The sequence below is a fragment of the Acipenser ruthenus genome, chromosome 3 (assembly GCF_902713425.1).
Source record: "Acipenser ruthenus chromosome 3, fAciRut3.2 maternal haplotype, whole genome shotgun sequence".
Lineage (NCBI taxonomy): Eukaryota > Metazoa > Chordata > Actinopteri > Acipenseriformes > Acipenseridae > Acipenser > Acipenser ruthenus.
Genome location: NC_081191.1, coordinates 47,564,820 through 47,589,799, shown reverse-complemented (window position 1 = coordinate 47,589,799; position 24,980 = coordinate 47,564,820). Strand labels below are relative to the sequence as shown.

The 24,980-nt window shown below is 37.9% G+C and overlaps 1 protein-coding gene across 2 annotated transcripts in view; it reads right to left on the bottom strand.

Moving 5' to 3' along the window:
* Positions 1–24,980, bottom strand: part of nek11 (NIMA-related kinase 11) — a 222,504-nt gene that overhangs the window by 115,120 nt on the left and 82,404 nt on the right. For both annotated transcript variants that reach the window (XM_034058454.3, XM_059013082.1), the window contains exons 8-10: positions 7,580–7,658; positions 6,492–6,577; positions 339–458 (exon numbers count right to left, since the gene is read on the bottom strand). In XM_034058454.3, the coding sequence (XP_033914345.3) occupies positions 339–458; positions 6,492–6,577; positions 7,580–7,658 (285 nt within the window). The remainder of the gene's footprint in view (positions 1–338; positions 459–6,491; positions 6,578–7,579; positions 7,659–24,980) is intronic.

The window sequence follows — 24,980 nt, the reverse complement described above, 5'->3', positions numbered from 1 at the left end:
CTCATTAAAACAAAATACTGTTCTTTTTTGTGATTTTGGGGTGTTTACAAACTTATATCAGTATCTCGTTGCTTCAAAAACAAAATGGGGAGCCAGACATCTGGAAAGTTCCAATTAGTTACCCTAGCCTTGGTCTTTATCACTTGTTGCTATGGTTGCCATGCCAGTCCTATTCCCTGAATCATCTTCTTGTTAGCTTTTAAAGGTGCTTGTGCAGTTACAAAGATGTTTACCTTTTAACTACTTGTATGGCCCTACACCGCTCACACACAAGTAAAACAATGAATGCAAGCCAGTTGTGATCTCAGGTAACAGTATAAACAGGATTTAAATCATACTTTAGTTTTCTGGCTTTCTCATCCGCATCCTGTAATTTACGTAGCCTCATGCGCTCCCGTGGTGTCATTTTCTGCACCTCTGACCGCTCACGCAAGGTTTGCAGGTGGACCTTTTTCTGCCTGAAAAGAACATATGGCATAAAATGCACTGTTGAATTAAATACCATTCAGAAGTGCTGCAGTAAACCAAACAACAATTTGTATCCATTTGTACCAACTGGCAAGACATTCTGAACAGGGCTCTAGAGGGCTCTAGAGACACAATGCACACAATGAACACTGGGAGACAGCCTAAGCTACTCACTTGAAATCTTATTCTGTGTTAAAATATGCTTTATTGAGAAATAATTTAGACATTTTAATCCTGTAAACATCTGTTTATCTGTGTATCACTTAACTGAGGCAAATTTACTACAGTGGGAGTCATGTTTATTCATCTCACCCTGCATCACATATTACTGAACTGCAGAGGTAAGTGTTTATCTCCAGAATGTGGCAGGGTAGAGGCCCTGCACAAGCAAAATGTGTGTTTTGTGGCTGCCTTTGTACAGCTACATGTTAATTAAATGTTTAATTATACTATTGTTTAATTGTTTTATTAGATATTTGAAAAGTGTGGAACGTGGCCAGGTGGTGATTGATTTATTGCTTGTCCAAAATTCCCCTGGCCATGCCCTATATAAAAGGAATTGAAATGTTTGTGTGTGAATAGCACATGGAGAGAGAGGGGCTGAGAGCAGAGGGAGTGTGCTCTCCACCCTGCACCGGGGTAGCTGTATCTTGGGTGCCATTTTGTTTAATTGTGATAGAGTTTGTTTAAAGAAAGAGTTTTGTTTAACCTTGTATTTGTTTATTTGTGATTAAAGTGTGCCAAGACACTTTAAACTTAAGTTCTGTGTCTAGGTTTGCTTGACCGTCCACCACTAAGCCACAAGATGTAATACCCAACACTACAATTTTATTGCTTTCCCTTCATCACAGTCTACTGTAATTAAACTTGGATTATTCCCTGTCATGCCGGAGTTCAAAAGTGGTCTGGATTTCACCTTTTTAATTCAAATACATGCAAAACCACAAACTGGGGTTTGTGAGAGGGGTCTTAAGTTAGATGAAGCAGCTGAGAGATAAACAGATCATCCTACAGGTTACAAGGACCTATTGAAATGCATTGGATCACTGTAGTCAGATCGAAAACATTTACAAATTCTGAACCAGGGTTTGACACCGGACACATTCATGAGAAGATAACTAAATTAGCTGAAAGTTTCTATGCAGCCTGATTATAATGTTTCCTGACCACCAGTACAATTATTAATTCAGAAAGAAATAATTAAACATATTATTATTTTATTATTTATTTCTGAGCTGATGCCCTTACCCAGGGCAAATTACAATTGTTACAAGATATCACATTATTTTTGCATACAATTACATTATTTTTTTTTACACATTATTTTTACATACAATTACCCATTTATACAGTTGGGTTTTTACTGGAGCAATCTAGGTAAAGTACCTTGCTCAAGGGTACAGCAGCAGTGTCCCCCACCTGGGATTGAACCCACGACCCTCCAGTCAAGAGTCCAGAGCCCTAACCACTACTCCACACTGCCTAAAGACACTGAAAATATTTATTGTAGTAGTTCTGTTTGTCTAGATAATGTCTTTTTTTGTGGTTGATTTACACTTCTGTATCTACTTCTGATAGGTAGTGGTGTTATTTTGTATGCTGGCATGACGTACTTCTCATGAATTTTCTGAAATTATTTTTAAAACAAGTAAAATAACTGTTGTGAATGAAGGTGTAGATTATTTTCTAATGCCTTTGCATAACCTTATTAACACATTTTTTTTTCTTTCTTAAACTGAGTATGTGATTCAGAAACCTATTACTACCTATTTTTATCTTGCATTCATCTGCATGTTTCACAAACAGTTTATATATAGATATAGCAATACAATGTTTCTCTGTCTCAATTGTTCAAATAAATTATAGGTTTTTAAAAGTGGTCTCCCATCCATTCCAACAATACAGCCATCTGTTTGAGGTGTACTGTTTAGCTTCTGTCAGTTAAAACACACAATAAGGGGCCAGCTTTTAAAGCCAAGGAACTTATGTTGAGTTAATGTGTGATGATAAAGCTCTTCAGCTTTTTCATATTTACTGTACTTCAACAACATAAGTGAACAAAAACAAAGTATTACATTTGCAAAAAAACTAAAAAGATGTATGCTTTTGAAATTGATAACTGAGAAAATGTACTCAAAATCCACTTACTAAGTTGTATACAGTATATTAGAAAAACATAATGCCCACCCACGAGATTAAAACAGGTTCAAGCAAGCATTTGTATACTAAAGGAATATGATCACCTGAGTGCGGGTAATCCTAAGGTGTTTTTATATGGCCAAGGTTTTTAAATTAATTTAACATTTTCACTCAGTTAGAAAGAAGTGTTTAACAATGTGCTATACAGTGGTAGCCAAAGCCAGCTATAAAAATGGCTAAATATGGCGCAGTACACTCTGCGATAAAATATAGTCAAATGCTATATGCAATTTAGTTAACCTCTCCTGCATTATGGCAGTGCCTTGAATATCACAACAGTCCTTAAATTAAAGACATAGCTGCTATTTATTTACCCTGAACATAGCAGCTTTCATACAAGCTTTAGGGTAGGATTTTCAAAAGTTCGTAAATGATAACTCCAGTGTTAATTACAAAAAACGGTATGTAGCATTGATTTGGGTATTTTCAAGAGGTTGTTATGCCTATTTCATTATTAAATAATAGTTTTAGATTATTTATAAACAAATTCTGTGTTGTGCTAGGGAGTTCTATCATAATTTTAAAAGCTTAATTAAATATAAAATGAAGTGTTACAACTATGGTATACATGTATAATAACTAACTACTAACTACAAACACAAATGGTACTTCAAACATACACTGTTGTGCTAAAGTCTTAGACATGTTGAATTTTTCTACAATTTACTCAGTCTCCACTAGTGTTTTCTACTATTATAACAATGTTGACTTGCATAAAGAAGGAAAAACATTAAGTGAAATAGCTTGCATCACTCGATTTTCCAGGTGTGGTATCCGAAGCATAATCAACAAGTACAGAGAAACATCATCTGTATTTGGCAAACCCAGGACTGGAAGACCCAAAAAGCTGTCTAACAAGGATGAGCAATACTTGAAGATAATATCCTTAAGGAATAGAAAGAAGACAAGCCTTGAAGTGACAACAGAACTGGCAGAAGGCACAGGTGTCGTTGTCCATCAAATCAACAGTACGAAGGTCACTCTTGAAATCAGGACTTAAAGGATGTGTTGCCATAAGAATACCTCTGTTAAGAAAGGGGAACAAAACTAAAAGGCTAAAATATGCACCAGAACACAGAAATTGGACTATGGAACAATGGTCAAAGGTGCTTTGGACTGTTGATGGATGGACAACAACACCTGTGTCTTCTGCCAGTTCTGTTGTCAATTCAACACTTGTCTTCTTTCTATTCCTTAAGGATATTATCTTCAAGTATTGCTCATCCTTGTTAGACAGCTTTTTGGGTCTTCCAGTCTTGGGTTTGTCAATTACAGATGATGTTTCTCAGTACTTGTTGATTATGCTTCGGATACCACACCTTGAAAATCAAGTGATGAGAGCTATTTCACTCAATGTTTTTCCTTCTTTATGCAAGTCAAGGTTGTTATAATGGTAGATTATATTATACACGTGTGTCTATTACATTATGTAATTTATCTAACACAGTGTTTTGTATACATTATGTCAGTTTTTTCTAATTAACGCTCGCTATTCTGCAGTTGCTTTTTAATTTTCAGTTCTTTATATATACATTAGAACATTACTGCCGCAAAGTCGCATGTATTGTAATGATTAATATTTACTATTTGCAAAATCCAATACATTTTTTATTTTATTTTATTATTTTTTTTATATATACATTTGGAATCGCCAATTATTTTTTCACAATTTGGTAAGCGCAATTATTGTCTTTCAACCCGGCTCACCACTGCCACCTCCGCGCTGACTCAGGAGGGACGAAGACGAACAAACGCATCCTCCGAAACGTGTGTCGTCAGCCGTCCGCTTCTTTTCACTCTGCAGGCCCACCATGCAGATATTACAGACGTGCTCAAATTTGTTGGTACCCCTCCACAAAAAACGAAGAATGCACAATTTTCTCTGAAATAACTTGAAACTGACAAAAGTAATTGGCATCCACCATTGTTTATTCCATATTTAATAGAAATCAGACTTTGCTTTTGATTTTTTATTCAACATAATATTGTAAATAAGAAAACAAATGAAAATGGCATGGACAAAAATGATGGGACCGCTAACCTAATATTTTGTTGCACAACCTTTAGAGGCAATCACTGTAATCAAACGTTTTCTGTAGCTCTCAATGAGACTTCTGCACCTGTTAACAGGTAGTTTGGCCCACTCTTCCTGAGCAAACTGCTCCAGCTGTCTCAGGTTTGATGGGTGCCTTCTCCAGACTGCAAGTTTCAGCTCTTTCCATAGATGTTCGATAGGATTCAGATCAGGACTCATAGAAGGCCACTTCAGAATAGTCCAATGTTTTGTTCTTATCTATTCTTGGGTGCTTTCAGCTGTGTGTTTTGGGTCATTATCCTGTTGGAGGACCCATGACCTGCGACTGAGACAGAGCTTTCTGACACTGGGCAGTACGTATCACTCCAGAATGCCTTGATAGTCTTGAGATTTCATTGTGCCCTGCACAGATTCAAGGCACCCTGTGCCAGGCGCAGCAAAGCAGCCCCAAAACATAACCGAGCCTCCTCCATGTTTCACTGTAGGTATGGTGTTCTTTTCTTTGAAAGCTTCATATTTTCGTCTTTGAACATAGAGCTGATGTGACTTGCCAAAAAGCTCCAGTTTTGACTCATCTGTCCAAAGGACATTCTCCCAGAAGGATTGTGGCTTGTCAATATGCATTTTAGCAAATTCCAGTCTGGCTTTTTTATGTTTTTTTTTCAAAAGTGGAGTCCTCCTGGGTCTTCTTCCATGGAGCCCACTTTCGCTCAAAAAGCGACGGATGGTGCGCTCAGAAACTGACGTACCTTCACCTTGGAGTTCAGCTTGTATCTCTTTGGCAGTTATCCTTGGTTCTTTTTCTACCATTCGCACTATCCTTCTGTTCAATATGGGGTCGATTTTCCTCTTGCGGCCGCGCCCAGGGAGGATGGCTACAGTTCCATGGACCTTAAACTTCTTAAATATTTGCAACTGTTGTCACAGGAACATCAAGCTGCTTGGAGATGGTCTTGTAGCCTTTACCTTTACCATGCTTGTCTATTATTTTCTTTCTGATCTCCTCAGACAACTCTGTCCTTTGCTTTCTCTGGTCCATGTTCAGTGTGGTGCACACAATGATCCCAAACAGCACAGTGACTACTTTTCTCCATTTAAATAGGCTGAATGACTGATTACAAGATTGGAGACATGTGTGATACTAATTAAAGAAACTAATTAGTTTGAAATATCACTATAATCCAATTATTTATTATCTTTTCTAAGGGGTACCAACAAATGTGTCCAGGCCATTTTAGAATATCTTTGTAGAATAAGCAATAATTCATCTCTTTTCACAGCTTCTTTGCTTTATTCTATGACATACCAAAGGCATGCAAGTATACATGATAAAATAGCTTTTAATTTCATCACTTTTCAGGAGGAATGAAGCATTATTTCAATGAGCTGTAAGGGTACCAACAAATTTGAGCACGTCTGTATATAAATGAACCATAGAGGCTGAGTCAGTGGGTTCTCTGGAGCTAGAACTGCATGGGAAATAATGGGATGAGAAGCACCCGCCAGGAATGTTAATAGAAGTTGAACAATCGATTTGGCTAAAACGTTTCCTGAACATAAATCTCTCGCTTCTCATCTGACTTTACATTTTTTGTGTGTATTTATGCAACCTACAGTAAATACACGTTCATCATTTATTTTCACTTACCGTGATAAAATTGAGGTCTATATGAGATGCAGTTTAGTTAGCCTGCAATTACTAACATGAGACACTCAAAGTGAAGAACCTTGAGTTACATTTGTGAACCTGTTGCATGTGTAAAGCATGGCAATAAGGAGGCATACTTACAAAGCACTCCTAATTTGAGCAGCTTCTTTCTGACAGGCCAGTGTCTCGTCTTTCAGTGTCATGCTTGAAAACATGCACTTTACATTCTGAAACACAATATCAGTCAATGCCACATCTGAGGATTCACAATTCCTGCTTACACATATTAAAGGAAGACAACAAAAAAGCTTTTTCTAATGCCCTTGAGCATACGGTTTTCAATCTCGGATTTATAGACCGGAACTGAGGGCTGACAGAGGTCACCAGTAGAATATTTGATTTTGTCAGCTCATTAGTTGATGACACAGAACTGAATTTCTGTGACCAGGGAAATAATAACTAAAGATTAAAACAAATAATATTGTCTTTATTTTCCTCAAAGTTTTCCAAAAATGCTCATTAATCCAATGATTACCTTTGAATTCTGGTGCTGCTAACCTCATTTTAAAGAAGTTCTAAATAACAAAGTGAACAACAACTTTGATTACTTTTGAGTTACTTGGTGGAATTTCATAGGCTATTCAGTCCAGGCAGGATTCTATGAACAAGCTCAAATCAGCTCAAAGCCAGATAATGGCAGATTCAATATTCGCACACATTTATCATGTTTTTATTTTATTTTCTACTTTTTAAAAGCCACTATAAGGATAACATCACTTTCATTCAAATGTAGTGGGTTAAAGAGGCCCTTGTTTTTCTTAATGAAATTAATATAGTGTATCCTGAATAACAATATTAAAAAAAAAACCCTATCCTAGCTGAGTGCTCCCTTCATGAACTAAGAAAACAACTTTTCAAAATCACTTTAATTGATGCCTCAGTAGGTAGAGCATTTTACTTTGGGCCTGGAGGATTCAGATAATAACACAGGCAAGACCAACTCTATTTACCATAAAAAAGCTGAATTTATTGTGCAAGGGCATAATACCAGTAAAGATTTTTAAGAGGCATTAGGGAAATGCACATTATATGCAACAAAATGAAAAAAACGGGCAAAGTATTTTCTGTTAATGAATGTTGCCTCTAATTGTTTATTAATTGTCATTTATTACAAGTAAATATGCAAATTGGTATATGCAAATGTAATATTTTAGCAAACAAAAACATACCTGGAGATGTTCTTCAATGAATTTTTCTCTCAGAATTTCTGCAGCAGACAGTCTTAATGAAGGACTCTTGTTTAGCATTCTAAGAGCAGACAAACCACAGGCATTATAATTCAAACATCTCTTCATCTATACTGACTAATAACATTTAAAATGACATGGGTACATGATTCATGCTCCTTTGTATTCTAAAACATGAAATGCTTCTCCTGTAAAACAATTAACCACTGCCTTCAATTGAACCATTAAAATAGATCAAATTGAAGTGACAAGCAGGCTAAACTAGATCACACAGACAATGATGGTCAGTTTTGTAACCATTAGGAATAATACATCAAGATTAGATCATTTTTCATTACTAACTGTGCAGACTGTCTTCAGTTTTTTTATTTTTTATTTTATGATCAGAAATTAATATATCGGGATCAGTTGAATGACATTTGCTCATTTGTAGCCCCACAAGGCATAAGCGTTATCTTTAACAACTTCTAAACCCCCTCGTTTTACAAGTGAAAACCTGCCAAATAATTGTGAGGTTAAATGTCAAACTGTATGATCTAATCTGTATTTGTTTAAGGAATTGAATACCAAATATGAAATTAACTAAATTAGCTCTGGTAACAAGACCTGACAGAAGGTAATAGTGATACTAGATTTGAAGAGTTGATACTTTTATTAGATTAACCAGCTTTCACTACGTCAAATGCTCTTATTCAGGTGTAATAATACGGTACTTAAAAAAAATATTCAAAAAATCTGACCATTCTTTTGATATGCAAACGTAATAATAATACATGTTTTAAAAGCTAGTGTTTGTATATCATAGTTAATATAGTAAACACAATGAATTATTTAAATCCATTAAACATAAATACTGGATACATTTACACATGAACACAGAATGTGCCCACAGTAAAAGTAAAAAGAAGTATTTAGTGTTTGAACAGACAGATGAAAACTAAAATGTTATTTTTGTAAGTGACTTGAAAATGATGGTCTTGTGGTTGAAGTAAGTGAGCATTTAATTGTCCCTCAACTGAACCTGTCCAACACAGCTCAATACAGAAAGAAAGCAGATCGAATCATACCATAACTCTACCATCTCACAAATGAGGTTAATAGGTCTGCATCTGTCAATACTGTGCAAGAAAAAAAAATGTCTGTCAAAACTAAAAAACAAAACAAAATAAACAAAAAAAAAACATCTGTGCTTTCGCTAGTTTAATTCTGACAACTGATAAATGAGAAACAGATTTTAGGGAGTAACTGCAACAAATATTACTTGGCACATTATATCATACCACAGCATTTTCGGCATCGTTTTTTAGTTGTTGTGACACAAACAGTAAGTAATTGTCCAGGCTTGGATATGGAAGTACTTGGCAACTGAGCAGCAATTTCCTCCCTTGCACATTAAGAGACTTAAACTGACTTTCAACAAGAAAAGCACAATCATACATCATGTGAGGAAATGCTCATTTTCAGGAAATTGTGTGCTACATACTGTATGGCAGAAGGCAGATGGCTAGATTTCAATTTCAAATTTCCTAATCAAATATCAGGTAATAAACAACATTAAAAACATTTATTTTGATGAATTAATTCTAGGAGTCTTTTAAATAAAAGAGGCATGCGGGGCAGATATATTGTTGATTAATTTTCTACAGAATTCTAGAATATTTTTTTCACTTGGAAGTTGTGGGGTAGGATGTGTAGATAAATGAAAAACAAAAGTATTGTAATGCATTTTAATTCTAGGCTATAAGGCAACAAAAGGTGAAAATTTTGAAAGGGGGTGTAGACTTTCTATAGGCACTTTCTATAAGTCGATGAAGACCATTACACATTTACATTAAGATGTCTCAGGAGTACGGTGAGTGCGTAGATGGCTGATGAGGCCAATCTGAGCCCGAAACACTCTGTGGCACACTGGACAGGATATGTTGGTAGGAGTGCTCCTAGAGGAAGTGTTGTTGGTTTTTGCGCTGCTGTATCTTCAACATGGCATTGCTGACCCTTTTGGCTTCTGAGATGGTTGCACCATCCCTTATGAGGTTACGCCAGGTGAGACGCTCTAGAGCGAGACTTTCCCAAGACTTCAGCTCTATCTTGAAGCTCTTGAGGGACATCTTCAGGGTGTCCTTGAAGCGTTTCTTTTGCCCACCTTGCGATCGCTTCCCATCCTTCAGTTCACCGAAGAAGATTTGCTTTGGGAGGTGAAAGTCAGGCATCCTGGTCACATAGCCAGCCCATCTGAGTTGTGCTTTCATAAGTAATGAGTGAATACTCAGCATATCAGCACGTTTAAGGACTACTGTGTCAGGGATTGCGTCCTGCCACGGGATCCTCAGAAACTTTCTCAGACAGTTCAGATGGTAGTGATTTAGTTTTCTGGCATGGCGTTGGTACACTGTCCAGGATTCACAGCCATAGGTGAGGGTTGGTAGAATGATTGCCTGGTAAACCTTGAGTTTGGTTTCCAGTTTGATACCTCTCCTATCCCACACTGTATCACATAGACGGCCAAAGGTTGCACTTGCCTTGGCAATCGTGTTGTTGATTTAATCATCAATGTGAACAGCACGGGACAGGGTGCTGCCAAGATAGGTGAAATTGTTCACCACAGACAGCTTCTGATCCTTCACAAGGATGGTTGGTTTCACATACGGCTTTCCAGGAGCAGGTTGGTACATAACTTCAGTCTTTTTTGTGCTGATAGTAAGGCCAAAGTTGTCACAGGCTGATGAGAAGTGGTCCATGCTGAGCTGCAGGTCAGCATGTGCGCCAACAGCTAGTGCAAATAGGAAGTCACGAACAGTGACTTTATATATATACATATACTGTATATATAAAAAATTCACAAATCACAGATTTAATATACTTTGTTTTATCATATTATTATTATTTGTTTATTTAGCAGACGCCTTTATCCAAGGCGACTTACAGAGACTAGGGTGTGTGAACTATGCATCAGCTGCAGAGTCACTTACAATTACGTCTCACCTGAAAGACAGAGCACAAGGAGGTCAAGTGACTTGCTCAGGGTCACACAATGAGTCAGTGGCTGAGGTGGGATTTGAACCGGGGACCTCCTGGTTACAAGCCCTTTTCTTTAACCACTGGACCACACAGCCTCACCATACATCATATTCAGGTCTGTATTCAGGTCCTTACCTTCACACAGACAACTTTTGTCTGAAACCTGTCCTTTTATGCCTGCCTGGCTTGTTACATTATGAACAGTTGTATTAGCGTAACTGGTTGGCAGTCAATCAGTGTTATTGGATAGCTATGGCATTCTCAGAGATGTAGTTTTTCATTTCTCATTTGAACAGTAAGAACTACATATTTTTTTCCACCAACATTTTTTAAAGCATACCATACATTCCAGGTTAAAGGCTGTGTTCTATTAGGGGTCCTCTGTATCTCCCTTTTAAGATTTTACCCCATATTCTACCACAACATTAATTTCCACACAAACACCCCCCTTCTAATTTTTATTTCACATATCTTCTGGACAGGTTTAGGAACAACAGCAATTTCATCATCACTTAGTAAATCTTCATCAATTGGCAGAGCCAGTTACAGTGGCATATCAGCAAAGTGTTATACAGTACCTATATTTCTAACATGCATCTTATTGAAGGTAAGTGCTAAACAAACACAAACAATAACATGTACAAAATGTTATACTATGGCTTGTTTATTGGTAGATATATTGACATACAGTATGTATGTTATCAGTTAAAATATTCCTTGCTTGGCTTTGTTTTAAATATAGTGCAGGATGCAACAGAGAATGTTTTTCACGTTTTGTCAGCAGACATTGCTGTATTCAATTATCACAGCGAAACCAGCTGCTACAAGACTTTCAGAAAGTAAACGCTCTCTATCGCAGAGCAATGCTTGGTGCTGATAGGTTGAAACAATAAGCACCTGCCCTCACAAGGCAATGCTTAGTGCCATTTGGTTGCAGCACTAAATGCCAGCCCCCCACATGGCAATGCTAATTGATTGAAACTGTTGATTCATGAAATTATTACAGGCAGTCCAGATCAACCATGCTTAAGGCTGTAAGAAAATTGTGATTTTTTTAATCAAGAAGTTGCGGCCACTGTTTAATAAAGTTGTGGTTTTGGCGCGGTCATAAATATAAACAGTTTGCATGTATATATACTTGCTTTCAAGATGGATTTTTGTTAATTTGTTCAAAAACAACAATATGAAAAAAAAACAAAAATAGATAACCATAAGTTCTTTATCACCATTTGAAATAAAACATTTTACACTGTGTTTCATTACAAGCGAAGAGTTGCAGCTAACAATAATGACGCATAACACAGTACTTGCATAACAGTAAAAGCTCACTCACAAAATTGAACAGCCACTACAGTATTTGCAAAACGGCAATAAACCTTCAGTCACAAAATGTAACAGTAAGTACGTAAGTAAGTAAGTACAGCATGGCCCACAGTTTTCTTTCCCGTTTCTAACCATAGCAACAGGAAAGAAGATCACTGATTGGCTAGAGAGGATGACAAGGCATACCAATCCGCCACTAACAAAACACAATGTGAGAGTGACGTTTCCTTTCCTGTTTCAGTTTATTTTTCTGCATTATTTTTCAACGAAATTACATTTAAATAATAGAAACATTGTAGTCATATTAAAAGTTGTGGCAACTATAAAAAGTTGTGGTTTGTGTTAAAAGTTGCGGTTAATGTATGAGCATGGTTAAGGCCTGCGATTTTCTTACAGCCTTAACCAGCCATACATTAACAAGAGAACAGTTATTAGTGCAGCCGCACCGCCAGCACCCCCACTCCCTGCATCCTTGGGCACCAAAATAAATAAATAAATAAATAAATAAATCTGCAATAAAAACAGATGCACCACTGGGGGGTGAAATGTGCTCACCCCAGACCAAATCCACCCACATTTGGCAGGTGCTAATTTCTAACCCTACAATTCTCCAAACACTGCTACCAGATTGCCGTTTTTCCAGCCAGCCAAATTTGGTTTGTTTTGAAAGCATCTAGTTTGTAAATATTTGACGGTTTGGCTATTATTTGGCTATTTGTATAATTTTTTCTATTCCTTTCGATTATGAGGTTATCACCAGTGCAGAACTTCAATCACCACAATGCCCTGCATAGTATATCTGGAACTTTTTTTTCTGGAACTCAGCATCCAATAAAATTAGAAATCACACAAACACTCACACTTGCATTCAGCAAATCCGGCTCAAGAAAATTGTGAACCCACCTGCTTCTTACCTCAGGACTGGTTAATATGGGGATTCTAACACATGACTGACACTTACATATAGGGTGACTAGATTTTCAAAGCTCAAACCCGGGACACATTGTTAAATAATTGATAAGACTAACTAAACCTGTTACATATAAGCTATTTAGTGGTTATTTAAATAGCCATCCTCTCACTCTTGTATTATTTTTAAGCAGATAACTTCAATACAATTTCAATACACTTCCGGGTGTATAATTTGTGGCCAATTTGTATAACTTGCCATATTGTTTTATACATGCATACAGGCCAGCAGTCCCTATATGGTCGGGACAGTCCCAATTTCCAAGCAAATGTCCCGTGTCCCGATGCATAGGAAGAAAATCCCAATATTTATCCTTGGAAATTCTTCACAGCTTTAGGGCGTTTGCTCTCGAGCCCATAGTGTGTGCTTTTTTTTTCTCTCTCTCTCTGTCTTTTGCAGCTGCTGACCCTCATGCACACACTGCCTTGCAGGGATTGTTTATTGACATATATGTCATATCTAGTCATATTGTTATAGCATATTGTTGCCTGTTGCTGCAATATGATTTAGAGTAAAATGTGGGAGCCAATGAAATGTGAGGACATTTCTTTCTTTTTTACTCACTGCTCAGGATGGATCTATTTATTGACATTGCTGATGTGGTTAAATTTGGTGGATTGGGAAGCTTGTAACCTCTCACCTAGTTAAGTGTGTGCTGAATCCCGCCAGATCTGAGCAGCTATGAAATTACCGTATTGCACACAATTGTAGATTTCAGATTGAATATAAACTAAATGAAAATGCATGGCACACTGAGGAATAAGCATGTATGTCTGTGTTAATCACTTTATAAAAATAATGTTCTTGATTACCTTATACCTTTTTTATTTTATTTTGTTTTCACTGCAGGTGCCATAAAGTTATATAGGAAGCAGTTGTTTACGTTATTTTGACCAAAGCTATATGGAGTGTGTCACGCTAAAGGAAGTGGCTGAAAACTGTGACTTTAAGATTTTGAAAAAGATTTCGGGACGCCGGGACCTTTGATGGAAAACCGGGACTGTCTCGGCTAAACCAGAAGGTCTGGACACCCTACTTACAGACGTGCTCAAATTTGTTGGTACCCCTCCACAAAAAACGAAGAATGCACAATTTTCTCTGAAATAACTTGAAACTGACAAAAGTAATTGGCATCCACCATTGTTTATTCCATATTTAATAGAAATCAGACTTTGCTTTTGATTTTTTATTCAACATAATATTGTAAATAATAAAACAAATGAAAATGGCATGGACAAAAATGATGGGACCCTTAACCTAATATTTTGTTGCACAACCTTTAGAGGCAATCACTGCAATCAAACGTTTTCTGTAGCTCTCAATGAGACTTCTGCACCTGTTAACAGGTAGTTTGGCCCACTCTTCCTGAGCAAACTGCTCCAGCTGTCTCAGGTTTGATGGGTGCCTTCTCCAGACTGCAAGTTTCAGCTCTTTCCATAGATGTTTGATAGGATTCAGATCAGGACTCATAGAAGGCCACTTCAGAATAGTCCAATGTTTTGTTCTTATCCATTCTTGGGTGCTTTTAGCTGTGTGTTTTGGGTCATTATCCTGTTGGAGGACCCATGACCTGCGACTGAGACAGAGCTTTCTGACACTGGGCAGTACGTTTCGCTCCAGAATGCCTTGATAGTCTTGAGATTTCATTGTGCCCTGCACAGATTCAAGGCACCCTGTGCCAGGCACAGCAAAGCAGCCCCAAAACATAACCGAGCCTCCTTCATGTTTCACTGTAGGTATAGTGTCCTTTTCTTTGAAAGCTTCATTTTTTCATCTGTGAACATAGAGCTGATGTGACTTGCCAAAAAGCTCCAGTTTTGATTCATCTGTCCAAAGGACATTCTCCCAGAAGGATTGTGGCTTGTCAATATGCATTTTAGCAAATTCCAGTCTGGCTTTTTTATGTTTTTCTTTCAAAAGTGGAGTCCTCCTGGGTCTTCTTCCATGGAGCCCACTTTCGCTCAAAAAGCGACGGATGGTGCAATCAGAAACTGACGTACCTTCACCTTGGAGTTCAGCTTGTATCTCTTTGGCAGTTATCCTTGGTTCTTTTTCTACCATTCGCACTATCCTTCTGTTCAATCTGGGGTCGATTTTTCTCTTGCGGCCGCACCCAGGGAGGTTGACTACAGTTCCATGGACCTTAAACTTCTTAATAATATTTGCAACTGTTGTCACAGGAACATCAAGCTGCTTGGAGATGGTCTTGTAGCCTTTACCTTTACCATGCTTGTCTATTATTTTCTTTCTGATCTCCTCAGACAACTCTCTCCTTTGCTTTCTCTGGTCCATGTTCAGTGTGGTGCACACAATGATACCAAACAGCACAGTGACTACTTTTCTCCATTTAAATAGGCTGAATGACTAATTACAAGACTGGAGACATGTGTGATACTAATTAAAGAAACAAATTAGTTTGAAATATCACTATAATCCAGTTATTTATTATCTTTTCTAAGGGGTACCAACAAATGTGTCCAGGCCATTTTAGAATATCTTTGTAGAATAAGCAATAATTCATCTCTTTTCACAGCTTCTTTGCTTTATTCTATGACATACCAAAGGCATGCAAGTATACATGATAAAATAGCTTTTAATTTCATCACTTTTCAGGAGGAATGAAGCATTATTTCAATGAGCTGTAAGGGTACCAACAAATTTGAGCACGTCTGTATATGCATTTGACCTGGGTTCTTGATTGATTGTGAAATAAGGAGAAATAAAAAGTATGTTTTTATTCGTCACCAATTTTAAGAACTGTATCAGTACAAATACAAAATACATTTTTAAAGACTGTATCCACCGACAGTTCTGGACAATTTAATTTTACACTACATTCTGAATATTTTTTTTTTCCCTGGACCACAGTTGATCTCATCAGATAAGAAAAAGTGGTGCTCGTACATAAATTGTGAGAAAGAAACAAGCAAGACAGATAAATAAATTAAAATTTGCTTATAACATTACCTACCTGTGTTATTTTTTTGCAATTACGTTTCGCAATTCAGAGTGAAAACAAAAATATTTGTGTGTAATTGTAATTGTATTGCTTTTGTTATTTATCATCTCTGGATGCTTTACATTACATTGATCTGCGTGTGATTAAATACATAACCTTTACAGTAAAAGAAAAAAAAAATAATAAAAAAATATATATATACATCGGAGGACAGCGTGTGTTCGTCTTTGTCGCTCCCGAGTCAACGTAGGGGCGGTAGCGGTGGGCTGAGCCTAAATACAATTGGACATTTCAAATTGGGAGGAAAACAGAGTAAAAAAAAAAAAAAAAAAAAAAAAAAACAGAACATAATTTGAATACATTTTAACTCATTTTGTCTCATACAGACTGGTTCTTTTGACACATTTTAATAACGTTTGTTAATATACTTTTATTGGGGGGGGGGTGAAATTTGGCAGGGGGACGGAATTTGCCATGACACCGCTAGTCATTTTGTCCTGTCGAACCAAGTCTTTTTTTTGTTCCCTCTACTTTGCGCCTAAAAAGCTGATTTTGGTGGTAGACGAAGTGTTTCCACCCTTACTCGGGAAGAACATGCCAACATAGCAAGGTTGTTTGTGGTACAAAAGTAAAAAGGAGCATGGAATCTGTTCATTCAAACTTTGGATACATTTTGTTTTTTTTAATTCAGAAGTGAGCAATTAAAGTGGGGTGAGCGCCGGAGGATGCTACCTTACGTGGAAGCTGGACTGTTGTTGATAACAGCAGATATTACTGTAGGTGTGTATAAACATCATTTTACTTATATTTTAAGTAATTGGTTTATGCATTTAAAGTTCCAAAAAGGATGAAGATCTGTTACAAAATTTAAAGACTTTATTTGAGAAGACAGAAAAGAGCTGACGTTTAACACGGTCTTTGTCAAAGCTTAAAAGAACAAAAACCTTAAATCCCCTTAAACACCCCAAATACACATCGAATTACTCAATTTAGTATAATTACACACTTCATTTGATTACAATATTTCAATTGAAGTGACAAATCTGTAACGTCTTTTCTGATATTTCTGAAGTCAGTCACAAAACTAAATTTAACTGACTCCTGGGTCTAGTATAAAAGTATTTTTTGCAAACTTTTTCATGAATGTAGTCAGGCTTATTTGATATATTTACTACCGCTTAATCTAAAGCCCCTTTAACCCTTAGCGGTCCATTTATTCAACGCGTCTCAGGCGCGTCAGGTCCAATTTATTTTCACAAGCGCAGTTTATTTTAGATGCGCTGATTAAAAGTTTTTTTTTTCACAGTAAAACAGGTTTAAAAGGCACTGCATATCAACAGGACACTCAGTACTGCATCTCCAGCCCCGCCCCACTTGTTCGCTCTATTTTTCACATACCTCTACATAGTAGTGCATACCGATAAATCATCTCCTGATCACTGTTTAAAAAATTATTTAAAATACCCATTCACACAGCACAAAATTGCGCAATCTATGCCGGTATAATACCGTCATAACCCTTTCACACAGCCAAAGGGATCATGCGAGTACAACTTTTAAACCTGTCAGTCAACAGATTGTTTTCAAGGCAATGGCGATTTGCCCACAAATTACAGCATCACGCACCGTCCTTTATATTAGTGAATTTACCTCCTCGTCAGCCTGTAAAGTTAACAATTCCTTAACTTATTCCAGACACCAATTACTACCTCATTCTTGATCAGCCATTGTATTTGAAAAAAATGAAAGCATGTAACACCAACGACAAAAATACCCAACATGTCTGTTATACAGTCACGTGGGCTGTTGACTTTCAATCCATGCCCACTATAGCGCTTCAGTGCCGGCCTAGCATTTCACACAGGAGTTAAGACAGTTCAGTGCCATCTCTGAACATTAATTGATCAATCTGCCTAGTTCATATTCACTTACAATGTTTTTTGTTTGAGAATGTTACGGGCCTTGGGTCAAACCAATATGTTTGTGTAGGGAGCAGTCATAGGTGCCTAACCCATGGGGCAGAAGGGGCACGTGCCCCCACACTTTGAATATTGGGGGGGGGGGGGGGGGTCAAACTTTATATTTTGCCCCTCCATTTTTTACGTTCATTTATATATATATATATATATATATATATATATATATATATATATATATATATATATATATATACCAATAATGTCACATTTTGTAGTGATGTAACTATCACTATTATCTGCTGTATTATTGAATTGTGGTTGTCACACTTATACTTTGCTTGAACAAAAGTTATTGTATTTCTTGCTCTTATTGTATTACTTGTATTGTAACACTTGAAATGTATTTGCTTACGATTGTAAGTCGCCCTGGATAAGGGCGTCTGCTAAGAAATAAATAATAATAATAATAATAATTTTGTGGAATTACAAATAATGTATGCAGTTTTTCAAACAAACTTTTTTTTTTATTCAAAGCTGTAGTGGTTAAACTGAACACGGTTAAATGAGGAGCAAAACTTCCAAAGAAAATGTACGAAATGAAATTTACTGGTTGCATAAGTATTCAACCCCTTAAGTCAGTACTTGGTAGAAGCACCTTTTGCAGCAATTACTGCTAAGAGTCTTTTTGGATAGGTCTCTACTAGCTTTGCACAGCAGGATGGGGAAATTTTTGCCCATTTTACATTGGAAAATTGCTCCAGTTCTGATAAGTTTGTTGGGGATCATCAATGGACTGGAATCTTCAAGTCTCGCCATAAATTTTCGATTGGATTCAAGTCAGGACTTTGACTGGGCCACTCAAGAACATTAATTCTCTTCTTGTTCAATCACTCCAGTGTGGCTTTGGCTTTGTGCTTCAGGTCATTGTCCTGCTGAAATGTGAATTTTCTCCCCAGTTTCAGAATCTTGGCTGACTCAAACAAGTTTTCCTCAAGGATTTGCCTGTACTTTGTACCATCCATTCTACCCTCTATCCTGACAAGCTTCCCAGTCCCTGCTGAAGAGAAGCATCCCCATAACATGATGTTGCCACCACCATACTTGACAGTTGGGATGGTGTTGACTGGGTGATTGTGCAGTGTTGGCCTTGCGCCAGACGTAACGCTTGGAATTTAGACTGAAAAGTTTAATTTTTGTCTCGTCTGACCACAAAACCTTTTTCCACATCTGCAGTATAATCTACGTGCTTTAAGATGAGGCTTTTTGAGTAATGGCTTCTTTCTTGCCACCCGTCCATACAGGCCAGCTTTGTGTAAGGACCGGCTTATTGTTGATGTGTGAACATTGACTCCCATCTCAGACACAGAATTTTGCAGATCTCTCAAGGTTGGCTTCAGAGTGACATCCTGAACCAGTTTCCTGCTTGCCCGACTGCTCAGTTTGGGAGGGCGACCTGATCTGGGTAGTGTCTGGGTGGTATGATGCATCTTACACTTCTTAATGATGGACTTCACTGTGCTGATAGGGATAACCTATGAAATTTTCTTGTAACCTTCTCCTGCTCTGTGCCTCTCCACCACTTTGTCCCTGACTTATTTCGAAGGCTCCTTGGTCTTCATGGTTGCTTTGTTGGATCACTATGTGAGTTGCAGCTTGAAAGTCTTTATATACCTGAAGAGAATGATCTACAAGTTAAACCACTTTGAGTACACACTGAAACCATTTCACTAATTTTGTGACCTTTCAAATAAATCATTTGCACCTGAGCTGATTTAGGGCTGCAGTAGCAAAGGGGTTGAATACTTATGCAACTGAGATTAATCTGTTTTTCTCTGTAAATCTTACTTATTTATATTCTATATGCATTTTTTAACTTTATCAATGTGGAGTAGTTTGTGTAGATTCTATATGTAAAGTCTAATTTGAAAGCGTCGTGGAGTATGCTCAGGTGCCATATATATATATATATATATATATATATATATATATATATATATATATATATATATATATACTTTATATATATACTGTATATATATATACTTTATATATATACTGTATATATATATATATATATATATATATATAGTAACACAGCAGAGAGGGGGACGCTTCTGGGAACGCTCATGTTTTTGTGCTGACTTCGATAGACATCCTAGATTGCTGTAGCCAGTGCTGTTCCATATCGCCTTTTCTGTACTGAACAAAAGACAGCTCCAGCAGTATTATTTTTTTAATTGACAGCTACCGGTAAACCATGGATACCTTTAATAATTAAAAAGTGGCGAGTATATCCCTTCCCTTCCTGTGTCGGTTTGGGTATTTGTGGTCTATACCTCCCTTTTTTAACAATCTCCAATTTTTTCTGAGAAAGTTCTTCTTGAAAATTGATTCATAGCCAAATCGACTACGATGCATCTGTTAGCTGATGACATTTTTTTTTTATTTGTAAGTAATAAGAAATATTACTTCGACGTGTTCAATATAACTCTGTAACGGTCTATATTAAGCAATATCGCATAAAATTTAGCTATTCTTACACCACTTACCCTAGCATATTTATGTCCCACCTCTGCTCACAAATGATTGGACAGCTGCAAAACCAGGGCAGATCTTTGACTCTTCCATTGGTTAAACTTACCCAAGACCTTCAGCCGAGGCAGAGAATACCTTTTACTGTTTATGTCCCGCCTTCGCTCACTTATGATTAGACTGCCGTGGAGAGAATTCAGAACTTCTATTGGTTGATATATATATATATATATATATATATATATATATATATATATATATATATATATATATATATATATATATATATAAGTAGAGTCAATTATCCGAACTAGTTATACAGCTAGTAACCTATTCTAACACATTAAACACACTTATACAGCTAGTAACCTATTCTTACAAATTAAGCATAAATGTACCCTATATCAAAGAATACAATTCAGTACAACTTTGACACACTACAGAACTTTAGGAATCATTAACTTAAAAAATTCAGTAAAATGTTTCTATTCTTTGATACTTGCTGTTATGGCATTGTAATAACGTGCAATTAAAATGAATAAAATAAAAGCTCTTAGCTGGTCAATAACATAGACAGGTGACTGGTTTAATTTGCTTAACTGCAACAATTTAAAGCACACAATGCAGCAGTGTGGGTAGTAGTTAGGGCTCTGGACTCTTGACTGGAGGGTCGTGGGTTCAATCCCAGGTGGGGGACACTGCTGCTGTACCCTTGAGCAAGGTACTTTACCTAGATTGCTCCAGTAAAAACCCAACTGTATAAATGGTTAATAGTATGTATAAATCTATAACAAAAATCAATGTCAATGTAAAAAATCAAGTTAGAAAAACGCAACAGCCGTTTAAAGGGGTGATATCAAACACAAAAGTCCAAGTTAGGAGAAACAATCAGGCCAATTTTGTCAAGCATCAAGCAAATAGGCACAATTGGAAAGGTGCTGGGGCCCAAGATTCACACAATTCTTGCTTCTAACTTGGTGCCTTTTTTTGATCGCTTCGCTCCACTTTATCGCGCCACTTGAAATGCGCTGTGGCACAGAGGGCTAAGGTCGTGTGCTCTTCAAGAACGTCATGTTGCAAGTTCAAACCACTTGAAATGCTCTTTGTATGACTTGAAGTGACTGAGACACACACACACACACACACACACACACACACACACACACACTGAGACTCATTTACAATCATTTATTTATTTCTACCAAATAAATTATTCCTTTATTTATTTTTAATTAAACAAGGAACTACAATTTATCAGAGTTCAGAGATTTAGACAAGGAAGCTACATGCCACTCTTGTGTGCAATTCCATTCTATGGTATCTACCAGACAAAGAGAAAACTAGAAATTTTCAAACAGGAAATCGAAAATCGAGCAGCACCTTCAGGTTTTCAGCGAAAGCTGGTCAGGCTTGGATGTATGCTTAAAAAATGAACGCATTTCAACAGCGGGCTAAGGTCGTGTGCTCTTCAAGAACGTCATGTTTCAAGTTCAAACCACGGTATTTTTTTTTTTTAAAAACATAAATAATTTGTTTAATATAAATGGTGTGGATATCAGACTGCTTGCACACCATGGTATGTTTTGACGTTGACCAACATGTGGAATTACATTATTGGTAGATGTCCAGTTATTTAGCTTTTCTGTTTGAATAGTCGCTACACACCCTTAAAAAGTCGACGGAAGAAGAAGAAGAAGAATTTTACCTTAGTTTGACGACTTATATCTCATTGTGTATAAGAGGTATATATGTTTTTTTTCACATTTGAGGTAAGACAGTTTCAGACTTTTGATACTGATACAGATGGTAATTCTAAGTGATTTAGTTTTGTCGATGCAACATGGTAAAAACAGTTAAACTCTTTAAGCTGTATAGAGACTCTCGGTAGTTTCAAACAAGTTTTTCTAACTTGTACGAGGAACTACCGTTCCTCTTAATAATGTGTAAAAAATAATGTAATTGTATGTAAAAATAATGTGATATCTTGTAACAATTGTAAGTCGCCCTGGATAAGGGTGTCTGCTAAGAAATAAATAATAATAATAATCTAAGGTTTTAGTGGTCTGAATAATTCTGTAACTTTCATTTGCCTCAGTCTACTGGTCCTTTTTTGGCAGCTAAATCTTGTAGCCGTTTTAGTAGTAGAAGCTGTGTGCGTAATAAACCACACGTAATTCATTACATGATTACAGGTGCGTTTGGTTGATTAGACAGTATGGTTGATCAAAGATCGGATAATTGACTCTCTTCTATATTGTGGTGGAGTGTCCCACCCTTATGTATATTTGTGCGCTATTTTTTTATTGATGTAAATATACATGACGGCGAAAAGCTGTGTTATAAAAGCACTGAGCGCTGTAGCACATCAGTTTTGCCCCACAGTTGCTTTGTCAGTGTGTTTCTGTTCTGGGTCTGACGTCGTCCACCAGGTAATCTGTCACATATGGTGTCCAGACTGAGATATAGCACCTCCAGGAGTCAGACCAGAGACAGTACTGCGGGTAAATTTTTTAAATTATTTTTATTTGGGATTTTTGTGAGAGGAGTGTTTTTTTAGAAAAAATAAATAAATCAATAAAATAAAAATGGGAAGAAGCAGCAGCAGCAGCAAGCACATCAACAGCAGCCCACTGCGTCTCTGCTACGCCGGATGTCTGCCTCGCCTGTCTGGACGAGGAATGGTGGTGCTTCCTTTGTGGCGAGGTCAGGTACCTTCCCCTCATCTAAAACCCCCCATGGCAAGGGGAAGACGAGTGGTCCCAAGCGCCGGAGGGAGAAGCCCCGCTAGCTCAAGGGCCACCATCGAGGCAGATCTGGGACTGGCTGACAGACCCTGAAGGGCAGATGGTAAGTGACCTCCTGGGGGCAATTGACCTGTTGTGGGGGAGACTACCTGCTGCTTGCACCTTCGTTGTCAGGAGACTACCCACTGCTCCCACCTTCACCACCAGGGGAAGACTGCCTGCCACTCCCATCTCCAATGTCATGGGAGGACTGCCTGCCTCTCCCACCTCCACCGCTAGAGGGAGACTACATGCTGCTCCTGCCTCCATCACCAGGGGGAGAAGTGGGCTACAGAGCACGTGGGAGAAGTGGAGCACCCGCTGCCGCCTTCTTGGCCAAGGGCTCCCCTCCGGAGTTCACCGCCCGAGGTTCCGGAGCTGTCGCTGTTGGAGGTCCAGGACTGCCGTCACCTGGAGCCGCCGGCTCCGCTTCACCTGGGGCCCCCGGCTCCACTTTGCCTGGGACGTCTGCGCGCCACCGCCGGGGGATGGCGCCTGTGTGCCGCTGGCCGGGGTTGCCAGTGTTCCACAGCCCGAGTTGCCATAAAAGAGCCTTCACATACGCTTGCCACACAGGCTCCCTCGGGCTCTTTTCCCTTCCAAATACATGACCAAACACACAGGACAGCAAGAAACGCGCTGACTCTCACTTTAATTATTACAAAAATAAAACAAAATGAAAATAAAAACCTAGCTCTTTTTCGAGCACTAACTAAAACACAAACAGGAACCTAAGTAATGACTGGACAGATAAGCTGTTTAGCAGTTGAAAAACAAAATTAAACACACAGGTTTACACACAAACACGAAAAGGCTTTTACAGTACCTTTGTCTTTCAATACGCTTGAGCACACTATCAAGAGTGCTTCTTCACACACAGCAGCCCTGAGCAGACTGGCTGCTTTCTTTAATACCCTGCACCTGGCTCAAATGTACAATATTAGCCAGGTGCAGGTGATAATTAAACAATTAAACAATAATCAAATTAGGGCTTTTCAGCCTGTGTCCTTCTGGGAGGTAAAGTCCTGTGTTCTCTCCTCCCCCCGCCCCCCCGGACTACACTTTTTCACATATATAAGAACATAAGAAAGTTTACAAACGAGAGGAGGCCATTCGGCCCATCTTGCTCGTTTGGTTGTTAGTAGCTTATTGATCCCAGAATCTCATCAAGCAGCTTCTTGAAGGATCCCAGGGTGTCAGCTTCAACAACATTACTGGGGAGTTGGTTCCAGACCCTCAGAATTCTCTGTGTAAAAAAGTGCCTCCTATTTTCTGTTCTGAATGCCCCTTTATCTAATCTCCATTTGTGACCGCTGGTCCTTGTTTCTTTTTCTCAGGTTGAAAAAGTCCCCTGGGTCGACATTGTCAATACTTTTCACAATATATCCGAGCATCTTGTTGGCCTTTTTTATAGCTTCCCCACATTGTCTAGATGAAGACATTTCTGAGTCAAAATAAACTCCTAGGTCTTTTTCATAGATTCCTTCTTCAATTTCAGTATCTCCCATATGATATTTATAATGCACATTTTTATTGCCTGCCTGCAGTACCTTACATTTGTCTCTATTAAATGTCATTTGCCATGTGTCTGCCCAGTTCTGAATGCTGTCTAGATCATTTTGAATGACCTTTGCTGCTTGTGAAGGATGGCTTGCAGTGGTGAGGTGTGGTGCCGTCACAGACCAGAAACACAGACTCAGGAAGTAGCAGGTGAGAGCAGCTTCTTTTATTGAATAATAAACAAAAACAAAAGGAACCACTACAAAACAAAAGGGCACGTTGGCCAAACAAATAAACAAATAAGGTTTAGCAGTTGTCTTTCGTTTTCTCTCGCCTCGCTCTCTCCTCTCCTATACTCTCTCCTCTGTACACTCTCACC